We start from the raw sequence: 12,966 nt of genomic DNA, 5'->3' as shown, positions 1-12,966 counted from the left end.
TTGTAAAAAGGTAAAAAAACAAAGAAAATTATCATCTAATAACACACTATGTCTGTTTTGTTTAGTCTGTATTAAACTCAAAGAGTAAAAACACCAAGTTAAAGCAGTGATTTCCTCTCTGTGAGTTTGTCAGGAATGAGTGGAGACTCCAGACAGAGCAGGTTGATGTTTCCTCTTGCTTCTGGTCTTTATGCTAAGTTAACCTATCTAAAATAATCCCCTTCTGGTTCTAGATTCGTATTTACCACACAGATGTGAGAGTGGTATAAATCTACTTACCTAACTCTTGGCAAGAAAGTGAATAAGTATATTTTTCGAAATGTCAAAATTTGCCTTCACATCTGTCTATTTAAGTGTAAGGAACATTATGAATATTTAGAGTTTTGCAAAGGTGGTAAAGCTGCCAAAATACCACCAGGCCATAAAACTCTTCAATGATTTAAAACTAACACAGTGATTTAGTATTGCACTTCTTTAAAATGTGTTGGACTTGTGAGACACAGATTAAAATCAGAATGGTCAAAATTGAAGCAGCAGAGACTGCGATATTCATAAATGGTAAATGGACTGTACTTATATAGCGCTTTTCTAGTCTTTTCGACCACTCAAAGCGCTTCACACTACAGATCACATTCACACACATTCATATAGCACTTGTTCTATATGTAAGTGCTTTCTAACACATACACACACATTCACACACCGATGACACATCAGAGGCAATTTGGGGTTCAGTATCTTGCCCTTGTCCTTGTAGTGATCAAGCTCTAAAACCATGGATACTTCTCATTAGCATCTTTAATTAGAACCTCCCTGCAAGGGTAAATGCTCTCATTTTCCAAAGTTCACTTTTCCGGTCTGTAATGTGGCTTTCTGCTCTAAATTTGTAATTTGTCTTCAAACACAATCTGAGATAGACCAGGCTTGAAAAACTCCTCCACAGCCAAAGAAGACATTATACAGGTTGAATAGCACTCTTAAATACACTGATCTATACAGCTGTTCAAAGGTTGAATAACACTCTTAAGTACACTGATCTGTAAATTTGGTGGATTGCTCCTTTAAAGGAACATATACATCAATCATGCTTCGGAGCTAAATATTGCACAAGTCTTCCATAGATAACCAGAGTGTACTCAGGTACAATAATAAATAACACAGCATCATTTTAGAGGTGGACACTGACTTGCTGACATATGGTTTTCAATATGAACCTAATATCAGTTCAAAAAAATCAGTGAACCTATTCATCTTCTGTATGTAATACTATCATAAAATGATATGTGCATGTGCAGTGTGTACAAACCCACCCTCTGGTTATAAACAGTGAAGTTATCGTAGAGCTTGACGATACACTCAGCTTTCTTTTGGAACTTCCTGTAGGACTCCTCTGTCCACCACTGCTTGAGGTTGCCATGGCGGTCGTACTGGCCCCCTAGGGACATGAACCATTGCATCACTAAGATGAGGGGCAAAAGGGTAGGGGTATTAGCATGGAGACAACACAACCTGCAACTTTTCTTCACAATCCAAAGAGCTGCCCAGCACGTCATCTTTTATACTTTTTGGTAGCTGCTGCAGTCAAATGATACAAAATCCAGGGCTGATCTTGACTGATATACCCAAGTTACGAGCCAATGGAATTTTTCAAACAGTGGTTGTCTATCTGGCAAATAAGCAGGTAGTACACAAACCTACGAGTCACATTCAAAGTTATTCCATTTTTGAATCTCTCATCATTAAATTCTTTTCATGTGTCTCAAAGGGCAGCACTTTAAACTGGAAATGAAAGTTAGAGATTGTGGCTCAAAATAGTCTTTGCTGCGCAGTTGCAGGCATCCTAAAAATGTCAGAAAATTACACAAATCATCAGGGAAGCTTTGCTCTTTCTGTGAAATGGAATAGTTTAATGCAATGATGGTGGTGCAACTCAAAATGGTGACAGTTGGGGATGTGTAGGTTTTATTGAAATGGGTGATGGTGGTCATTCTTACCCCAGTCGTCATATCCATGTGTTAGCTCATGGCCAATGATAGCTCCTATTCCTCCATAGTTCAGAGACCTGGCAGAAGGAACGAGAAATACAGTCATACATTAGATATGACAGACACTTTCTTGGTACCTACAGGTGTTTTAAAAGGTCTTGACAAAACTTTGAACTTTTTATAGAAGACAACATGTTCATTTTCGTAATGAAAAGATGAATTCATAAGAAACAAAACACACCCTCAATCAGTTCAGTACACTCAGATTTGTTAGCTAATGTTAGCAAACTGCAGATAGATTTTGCTGTGTAACTGATATTACGGAGTAATATCAAAGTTAGGTCTAGGTACTTAGGCTATCCACTAACAACACTTTGGAACTAAACAATATGCCTTTTGACTGATTGAGGTATCTCATTACATTACTTTGGCTTTCTTTCCCTTGTTTTGTCCCAGTGTCCTCATTGCTGATTCTACTCAGCAAAGCCAGATAAAACACAAGTGGCACTTGGGATCTAATTTTGGATCCACGTGGTTCAGATTGGTATTGAATAAAAAGCAGTTCAATGCCACATTTTCCTGTTCACACTGATTAGAAAACATCAGATATCTGTTTCACATGTGAGGGAAAAATCAGCTCTGGGACCTTTCAGTTGCAGTGTGAACATAAATCTTAATTTCCCATGTTGCTGATCTAGACCCTGCATAAGCACCCACTAGCTAACAATCTGCATGTGTCCATCTCCGTGCTCCCTGCTTCCAAAAACCTGTGGGTTGCTCCACCTCTCCTTGACCCTGCGCCGATCTAGAGTGCTGTCTTTGCCGCACATGCAGATATAGAGAGCGATGAGAGGGCAGGCTCAGGGCTATTCACATGGCTACGTCTGAAAATGACTTTCTGACAGCTAGTCGATATGCTGCCTCACACTGGGCCCGACTCCCTCGCTAAACTAACTGGCTGATTGAAGCTTCATTATACTCGACGTGATAGTGGAGGTGTATGTGTGTGTGTGTGTGTGTGTGTGTGTGGGAGAGAGAGGGAGTAAGAGAGCGAGAGTTTATGGGAGGTTAGGGCTACTGCAGTAATAACTTCAAGGGGACAGGTAGAAACACACGCACATATACACACACTTTACCACAATAATTAATTAATATTGATTAACAGGCATGGCAGCGAATACTGGAAGTAGTGGTGATCACCCCTAATGAAGACACAGAAGTGCTAGCTAATGTTGAATGCACAAGCTGCTAAGTCTAATTACCTTATATCTGTGAGTGTGTGTGTGTTTGATCTGGGGAGTTGTTCTTATGAATTCAGCAGATGCAGCTTGGACTGTATTGTATGTATTGACTTAAAATAATACTCAGTACTGGTAGCAGTGGGCTTGCTCCTCAGTGAATAGCTTTGGTTAACAAAGGCTATGTTGAGTGGAAAAATTGTTGTTTACCTGCATATTCCTCAGTGCTGCACTGCATCGCTCTTTTACTGACCATTTTCCGAACCACTGAGAGTTGAAACTTCCTTGCGACAGGCATTCCATCACAGTGAACAATTAAATGTCTTTATTCAAAAAGTTGCTCTTGTTTGTGTGTTCAGGGAAACTCCAACATGCTGATCATTTTAACATGGACTGCAATTAAAGTTATCTTTTTTTTTTTTTTTACATGTTTGTTTATTGTATTGTGATTGTAATTCGAATTCTTAAACATATGATCAATAACTTCTCAAAACAGTCCTTGTTCTAATGCACTAACTTGTGTTGATAACACGTAACATTACATAACATTCAATGCGTTCTATTACCTCTCTTCAGTCAAGTCTCAAGTGGATTTTCATACTTGACTGAACAAATAAATGGTAAAGTGGTCTGGTGGTGGAAAGGCGATCTATAAACACATAGTATGTTTTGATAAATGGCTTGTAATAATATTAATTATAAGCAGGTGTAAATCATTAATTCTAAATCAGGTTGTAATTAATGGTATATAATGGCAACATGTAAAAGTGCATGATCCTCTGAAGTGAGACTATGTTGTAAGTGGTAATTACAGGATAATGGTACATTTAATTTCCCTTCATTTCCCAAAAGATTCTCTTGAGCAAGGTGCTTTAACGATGTCATCATTACACACTCTGACTGAGAGTAAGTGGAACGTGACTATAAGCAGGAAACAACAAACATGTCTCCTGGTGAGGCACGATGAGTTTTCCTTCTTTTAAACCATTGAAATGTTTATAAGTGACAACCTAAAATGTAGTGTAACAGTAACACAGGTAGAGAGGAGTCATAAACTCACTAGGAAACAATAAGTAAGTAACATTAGTTGACATACGCCATTGCAATCTTCTGGTCATACCAGACCAAGTACGGCTGTAGCAGCAAAACCCCTTACTGTACTGAGTTGAGCAAGGGTGTGTTTTGTGGCTAAAAACTTTTATTTTAATATTCTTTTAATTTGTAAAAGAAAGAATGTTAATTTTTTATTATTTAATTCAAACATTATATAGGCTACAGAGTATAGATGTGTACTAATTGATTTGCTGATGTGGTGGGCCAACCAGAAACCTTTTATTTATCACCATCAGACATCAGTTTTACTGGGTTACAATGGGTGTCTGTGGGCAGCCCAAACCTAAATGTTTTAGACAGTTTGATGAGTTTCTACACTCAAATGTATCAGTTAAGCTTATCATGATTATTACCGTTGTTATATACTTATGGCTGAATATCGAACCTCAATACATTTCTGGTACAGACCAAATGTGTAGGTAGTCTATGCAAAGAATTACAAGCTGTCCAGTACTAACAGCTGACATCAAGTGTATGGTAAGTTGTAATGAAGGTTTTGCCAATTTTAGTCTGTTTATTCCGGCAAACTGCTTGTATGGCTGCTTGTATGAAAATCAGATTATATATATTTTTGAAGTTTGGCCTCTTTGTTAAATTATTATTATAATTTTTTTTAGAAACACATGTTTACATTTCTCAAAATAAGCACTACTATCAAAACATTTCAGCCTAGCTCCTGCACCTTAGAAGTGTTCATTATTTTGGGTTTCAGGAGAGAGCTTTATTGCCTAATAGTATGTTGCTTGAAATCTTAATTCAAAGGCTTTTCCACCATGAAAAGAATAAAACTGGGCCTCTTTATAAGCATCGCATACCTATACAATCTAATGTAACACACTCAGCTCTGTCACATACTCTTCTTTTACAAAGCTTATAATGGTCAGTTTTTTTAAAAACCTCTGTGAGGGTAATCCTATTATTTGATTTTTACTGAGGGCATAGTTAGTTTGTGGTGGTATTACATTGGACTGGATTATATTTGAAATCTTTCTGATATTCTTCCCCCCTCATATTTGTGAACGGAGTGAAAAAAACATCAGAAACAATTCTCAATATAAAGCAGTCAACACCACTGCAAATGATAACTTCCATAATTTTGTCAAATTAATATCTCTGACAGTGTCAGTCAGAACTGAACATAAAAGTAGAATTTATGGTTGAGCTGTTGTAATGGATTGCATTTGATGTTACAGGTCTAATTAAGTGTCCAGGGAGTGTGCTTGGTTCTTGTTTGGCATAAAGACAATATATTTTAAATCTATTTTGTCATTAAAAAAAAAGACATTGTCTGCTAGTGTATTCTTAAATGCTGCCATTGGCCATAACCCTGTACCTGTCAGACCTTTGTTAAAAATACAACAAGCTTTTATCTAAAATGCATGACTGAAGAAGAAGTAATTTGTGCTCCAATTGAAATATATCATCAATTTTAAGTTATGAATAGTTTTGTCCAGTATTGCTGTGACACTAATTCATAAATTTCTCATCAAAAACAATTCACCTGAGAGCCAGAAATGGGAACAACTGAGATAAACAGAAGTGATAGAGACAGTCAGGAAGCTATCTGCTTTCATACATCATCAAATAACTCAAAGGACTGAAATTTAGGGAGGCGACCTCTCAATGACACCTGTTCTTTTAGCAGGACCTAGTTTGGTAATTGAGCTCTTGGTGGGTAGTTAAATTGGTTTCATCAGGTGTATTGGGACGTAAGGGAAGCAGAGGCTTGCCAGACTAACATAGCTTTTAATGACCTTTGTTGTTGTGGCCATGGAGATGTTGCTGCCTCCCTATGGACAGCAGCAGGGAGAGGCAGGGACAGGAGGAGGGCTACTTACTGTGGGAACTCAGGGTTGTAGAGAGTGGGCTGAAGGATGCCAGCAGGAAAGACTAGAAGAGAGATAAAGAAACAATATGAGGGAAATGCAAATGTTCAGATAATATCACACAATATCTGGTTTCAGTACAAATTAATTGTTTTTTAAATGTTTATTTATTGATTATATCAAAGTTAACACATTGATACAGCCTCCTTTATAGAGAAACTGACAGTTTGAGGGGATATTTATGTAAAATCTGTACATCCATACTCTGTGCAGCTGCTTTAGAGGACAGTGACAGAAAGTATCTCTATTTGCCCCATTTGTATTTATATCAGTACACAGTGAGAGGAAATTACAAATCAGTTTCCTAAACAGCAGCATAGTCTCAATTCATCCAAACAAAACTAGATTTAGCAGTGATGGCTAAACCTCTTACCTCATCTACATCATCATACACTGTGAAGGAGACATTTAGTTTAAAGAAATCATCCCTATTTCTGGGTAATGAAGTCCTCAAAACTCAAACCCCTTGACGCTGTAAGTCTCTGAAGTTCATACAGCCTGAAATAATTAGATATACGTGTTATCACTGAAGCATTGTTAACAGCATGTCAGCTGCATGTTGTCTGTGTTAATGGCTTTAAAGACACATAACACCATCGGTCAAATTCTCACTATGAGCTATAGGGTCCCTACACTGCACTGACAATAGTACAAATGGAAAAAAGATGATGTCATGCACTTCTGTGCACTAATACTTGAGAGTTGTTGGGTTATTTGCTTTGTTACCAGACCACTGTTAATCACCACTGATCAAACCACTCTCACACAGTCCCGATGAATCAGCTGAGGTTTTGACTGTTAGAGGTTCATCAGTGTTTTAGTATTACATACAGTTTCAGTATGCTGGTAACATCATCAGGGTTATATTTCCAAACTGGAAAGTTCTTCCTGAGCTATAAGACATCATTATGTTTTCATTTCATTTCATTTTCCCTGTGGTAAGTAAACAGCACTTCATGTGTAAAATCTGTTTAATCCCCCTTTTAAAGTTTTTTTTTCTTGAAATCTGCAACTGTGATTGTTTTGTGATTGCTTATTTAGTCATGAACATTTTCAAACTTAAAATTTGGAGGAATTTTAGGGACTTTAGGTTTAAAGTGAGTTCAGTGAAGTAGGAAAATACAAAGAGGTCTATGAATTTCCTGTTTCTGATGTGAGGATTTGCCACTTTTTTGTTTTATGTTGTTGTCAATGTGTTTGGACTGTTGGTTGGACAAAACAAGTAATTCCAATGTTTCACTTTGGGCTAACTTTGTGAGCCAGTTTTGGCTACACTAGTTAGCACCATCAAGTTATGACCAAATACATGAAAAACCAATGACATCCCATCGGCCTTGGCTGTACTTTGTCTAATTAGCAAATGTTAGTATGCTAAAACACTAAACTAAAATGGTCTCACATTTATTTCTGTTAATCATTAGCATGTAAACGATATATGCACCTGAGCATGCTGACATTGGGATTTAGCTCAAAGCACCATCTCACACAGATCCTAGATCAGATCTTCTTTCTAGATCTTCATTCTGTAAGAGACTTAACATCACTAATGTTGGCAAAATCAGCCATTTTCTGAGTAAAAACTCACGCTGTATCAGCTCCCCCTGAAGAGAGAACAATCCATTATATATGTGTGTAACTTTTAATTAAACCTCTATCCTTGTATCTTTATCCTCAATAAAACCTGAATCAAATACTTGATTCTAGACATGAAATAAAGGAAGTCAAAGAGATGGGATTAAGTTAAGTGGTCAGTATTAATGTGATTAAATAAAAAAGAGAATAGAAAATGAATACACCAGAAAAAAGAGGAAGAGCTGAGAACTGAAATGGCTAGGTTAAGTGAGAGAAATAATGTGTGTGATTTAAAAAAAAATGACCCAAGGGGCACTGATGACTGTGTTTGTCTGACTCCTCCTGTCCTCTAGCATCAGCTCGCGAGCACAGCATTGATTTTTCTGTGAGAGATTTAATCCAGCAGGCAGGCAGACACAGACAGCAGGCCGAGCCTGGGAGAGGATGGGGAGAGGAGGGAGGGAGGGGGTGACATCACAAGGCTAGATTTGTTAAAACTCGGGAAGGTGTTACTGCTTGTTTTTCCTCCAGGGGGGTATTAAGTATGTGAGGTGGAGATCGAAGTAGAAAGTGAGCGATGAGAGGAAATATGATATGAGGAAGTGGACGCGGATACTTTTTTTCTAAGCAGCCATCGTGTTTGACTTGTGGAAAACAGGCGGCAACATGGTGTAATTGCGTGTAACTAATGCGCGGTCCATGTTGTGGTACAGAATGGCAATAGGGTAGGACTGTGTGTATGTGTGTGTGTGTGTGTGTGTGTGCAGACAGATGACAGAGAGAACACAAATATCAGTACGTACAATGAAGACTCACTCACTCACCCATTTGGTTCTTGTTAGGGAGGTAGTAGGCATTAAGGGCCTGAGGGGGGAGAAGCCACCTGAGGAGAAAAACAATGTCAAACAAACAGGGTATTAAAGATGGGATCCCTCACACACACGCACACAAATACACACAGACACACTCAAATCACCAATCTACCTACTCGAAACACTCCCAGATCCTGAACTGAATCTCAAACACTTCTGTCTTTCTCCCTCTCTAAACCCCCTGGGGTGAGAAATGTTTGGTGTGTGTGGTCCCACGGCCAAAGTTCCTCTCTGCATATGAAACTGCGGACAGTTCCTTTATGGTAATCCACTTAAAGCCAGACTAATCGATTGGCACAAAATCCCCCAAATGACTAACTCTGAAAGTGTGAGATGCCCTTGTTCTAGGAGTGAAAGACTGATGGCTCTGTGTGGATTGCAGAGAGATGGAGAGGAGACAAACACAGAGAGGAGGAGAAGTGATTCTTTCTTTATTTATTTCCTAGCGACAAGACAGAGTGAGTGATGGAAGGTTCACTATTTGGTGATAAAGGGGGAGTATGTGATTTAACTCTTCAGGGCATTGAGTGTGGGCTAATGATACAGTTGTTTTGAGCACCTTGGAATACTAATGTGACTGTAATGTGTTGTCATAGCAGAGAGGCACTCAATCCAGGCGTACATGGCTCCATTTTAGAAAAATGAACCGCATGTCCCACAGCACTTTTCTGCTGCCTGGCTGCTATAGATAAGTAAATCAAATGGATTTTCTCCAGTTGTGTATGTCAATTTGATATCTGTTGGTTTAATTTAGAGGCGCATCAACAAACATGTCAAAGCATAAAGGGATTCACAGGGACACATGTTAGGCATGTCAAACATATTACAGAGACAAACAGCGTCCAGTGTGAGCCTCAGCTGCATGAACTTGGACTAGATTTCAAATATATTAACCTTCCCTAATTGCTTTGTACTGCATGGCAGTGAGCTGAGTTTGTGTAGTATGAGGAGATGACTCACGCCGTCTTGTCCACTTCTTCATGGATCTTCTTGACTGACAGCTTAATGTTGAACTTGATGCTGTTGAGGATGTTCTTGAAGTAGGTTTTCTCATCCACGTCAAACTGTAAAACAACACATTGGAAGGGAGTGTGAAGACCTTTACTGTACCAAGTGTATTAAAGGAATAGTCTGACATTTTGAGAAATGCACTTATTCACTTTCTTTCTGAGAGCTATAGTAGATGAGAAGTTTGAAACCACTCTCATGTCTCTATGCTAAACATGAAACTAACAACGGCAGCCGGTCAACTTAGTTAAGCATTAAGACTGGAAATAGGGAAAACGGTGAGCCAGGCCAGCTGTTTCCCCCTGTTTTTAGTCTTAAGGCCACAGTAAGCAAACTAGTTGGTGGCTATAGTTAAAAATTTAACTGATGGACATTTGAGTGGCATCACTCTCTTTCTTTAAGTCTTGGTAAGAAAACCAATGAGGTTTTCCCTAAAATGTTGAGCTATTCCTTTGATTGGGTGCTTGTGGTTGGGCATTAAGTCAGCTACTAATTAGTTGTTACATTGTAAATAGTGGTAATAGTAGTGACTGTGACAGAACGTATTTATCATTCAATAAGTATGAAAGCCTTTCCCCCGTTATAGTGCTAGTGCCTAACATTAAAATGCACTTGCAGTAGTTTATTGTACATAGATTGAAAACTGATGTTGTTCACAAAGGAATTTAATGTAACTTGTTTTTATAACATCTCCATCCTTTAAACTGACAGTAAACACATAATCTCTCTTGTTTGCTTTTTTACTTGTTTAGTCTCACAGGGCCAGATGTGCTTCTGTCAGTTTGAGACAAAAATACACATAACACCCTCCACTGAAATTGTGGTAGCAGATGGAGATGAAACTTCCACAACTACCTCGCTGCCTTGAGTCCGAGCACTTTTAACATGAGTAGTAAAAGCAATAACACAGGGGGAGCAATACTTTACTTCTAAGTAAATTTTCTATTTAAGGAGAAGTTTGGCATTTTGGAAAATATGCTGATTCACTTTCCTCTGCCACCAGCAAACAGTTAGATTAGCTTAGCAGCTCAATAATTGCAATATATTTAGTTTGTTTAATCCATTTATAAACCAAGATACAATAATTGTGTTAACTTTGGATGGAGCCGACTAACTGTTTCTCCTGTTTCCGGTCTTTATTCTAAGCTAAGCTTACATCTGCTGGAGGTAGCTTCATATTTAGGGTACAGACATGAGACTGATCCAGATCTTCTAAAACATTTGTGCTTTTTCCAAAATGTTCCACTACTCCTTTAATGTAACATAATTCTCCAAAAGCTGACAGTTTTTTTCCACATCAAATTTAATGAGGCTATACTGTAGCAAATGTGAAAGGCAAAGGACTCCTCAAGTAGCTATGCTGTCACCTATTACACTCTCCCAACAGCAGTCCATATGGCTAGAGTCTAGTTGGGTTAAGCAAAAGTTTTGTGATATAAATGTGATACATGTTCACTTATTTTATTTTAAAATATAAAATGAATAGTGCAGTAAATTCATTCATTTCAAACGGCCCTCCGTGAAATAATAATTAATAATTAATTAGAAAAACTAAAGTAAAGAACCTCAAAACTGCTCAGACTTGTAGTCAGGAGGACGCTGAAGAGCACGGTGGCAGTATAACGTTTGAATCATCTTTGAGCACTCGTTGATGCACTCGTTCGGTTTCACACTTTCATTCTTTCCACCCTCATTTAAGCAAAAACTCATCCCAGTTGTCCCCAGGTGTCAAGTGTATACACCTCTGTTTATGCAGCTGTCCCCAGAGGTTTTCCATCAAGACACTCTTGATTGCATATTTTTGACAGCTGAGCTGCCTGCTGCCAGGTTTTACATGCAGTCCCTGGTTAGATCTACAGACTCGAAGTATATTATTTATTTGAACAGTCTCATCAGTGTGTGTTGGGTTCATTTACTCCTGTGCATGATCTATTTTTGCTCCACCTGAATACAATCACCTAGGATGCACTGTAATGCCTAATGGAAAAAAACTGGGATTGGTGTGTCGGTGCTTTTGCATGGTGAGGATGACCGGACAGTGTGTGAAATAAGAAGCTCATGACTCACCCCATATTCTTGATCTATGAGCTCAGGTTTGAGCAGGAAGTCTGGGTATCCTGTCATCACCATCATGTGCTTCAGCTACCAGGGAAGAGGAAGAGAGGATGATGGAGAGAAGGAGAAAGTGGAGGAGAAACAACTGGTCCAACATCACCTCACATCCACTCGCAGTATCTTATAACCACTCATGCACACTCGTTTTTGGACTAAGGCACACAACCATTCACACACACACACACACACACACACACACACACACACACACACACACACACATATGCATCAACTAATCAAGCAAACCCAATGTAATAGGATTACAGGGAAGCTCTTTATATTCAGCATGGCCCTCTAAAAGGATTATAACTTCAGATTGTAAAAGTATTAGAAGGGATATCTTGCAGTGCAGACCCTAAATCAGCACCACAGAGAGATCCGGATTAGGCGATCCTCACTTCTCAATGTCAAGCCCTTGATGTATTCTATCACACACTTCCATCTAACCAAGCAATCAATCAAACCCCCGGAAAGAAAAGAATTGCAAAGAAATAATTAAATCCTTTTCAAATACTAATTGGATCTGGCAGGGAGCTGTGTTTCTGATGCAGAAGCTGAGTTAGGCTCTGAACCTTTGCTCTGGCAGCCTCTTTGGTGGCTTCATCCATCCAGTCCAGTTCTTGTAGACGGAGGTCCAGGGAGTGTTTTATGTCCTCCACCAGTTCTTGTACCTGGAGCGAGATTACATCATATTGGAAGAAGTGTTAAAAGTTATGGGGCCCTACATGAGCACAACATTTTCTGCTAACATTCTAACATTCTAGTTCTCACATGAGAAATTTGCGTCTCTTACTGGTTTTAAGTGGACTGGCTTCAGCTGTAAAAATCTGAAAATTCCAAAATCGATGCAGCAGAATCTGAGATGTTGTCTTTTTTATTCCTCATATTCTTCATTCTTGTCAAAACCTGCCATATAATATTACCCATGATGCACATTGACTGCAAATTGTTTGGTTGGAGATTCACATTTGTTACGCTATAAGTCGCTTGAGCCTCTAGCCTCAAGCAGGGATGAGGAGTGGGCTACAGAGGTCTAGTAAACTTTTTTTCTACACATCTCCAGATTTTTTTCATTTTCAAACTCGTAGTCTTCAGAACAAACAACAACAAACAAGATGCTGACTGAAGATTTTTGTCAAACACAGAGCTTTAGGCATTGGTCAGTATCTGTAGTTAT

The 12,966-nt window shown here is 38.7% G+C and overlaps 1 protein-coding gene across 2 annotated transcripts in view; it reads right to left on the bottom strand.

Annotated features, from left to right (window-relative positions):
* Positions 1-12,966, bottom strand: part of LOC108888183 (endothelin-converting enzyme-like 1) — a 42,466-nt gene that overhangs the window by 3,766 nt on the left and 25,734 nt on the right. The window contains exons 8-14 of one of the 2 annotated variants that reach the window (XM_018684046.1): positions 12,362-12,460; positions 11,742-11,816; positions 9,627-9,730; positions 8,619-8,677; positions 6,175-6,226; positions 1,995-2,062; positions 1,311-1,459 (exon numbers count right to left, since the gene is read on the bottom strand). In XM_018684046.1, the coding sequence (XP_018539562.1) occupies positions 1,311-1,459; positions 1,995-2,062; positions 6,175-6,226; positions 8,619-8,677; positions 9,627-9,730; positions 11,742-11,816; positions 12,362-12,460 (606 nt within the window). The remainder of the gene's footprint in view (positions 1-1,310; positions 1,460-1,994; positions 2,063-6,174; positions 6,227-8,618; positions 8,678-9,626; positions 9,731-11,741; positions 11,817-12,361; positions 12,461-12,966) is intronic. The other variant, XM_018684047.2, reaches the window with a different exon arrangement.

This window comes from Lates calcarifer, linkage group LG21 (assembly GCF_001640805.2).
Source record: "Lates calcarifer isolate ASB-BC8 linkage group LG21, TLL_Latcal_v3, whole genome shotgun sequence".
In the NCBI taxonomy this organism is placed as follows: Eukaryota; Metazoa; Chordata; class Actinopteri; family Centropomidae; genus Lates; species Lates calcarifer.
This window is presented reverse-complemented; position numbering and strand designations above follow the sequence as displayed.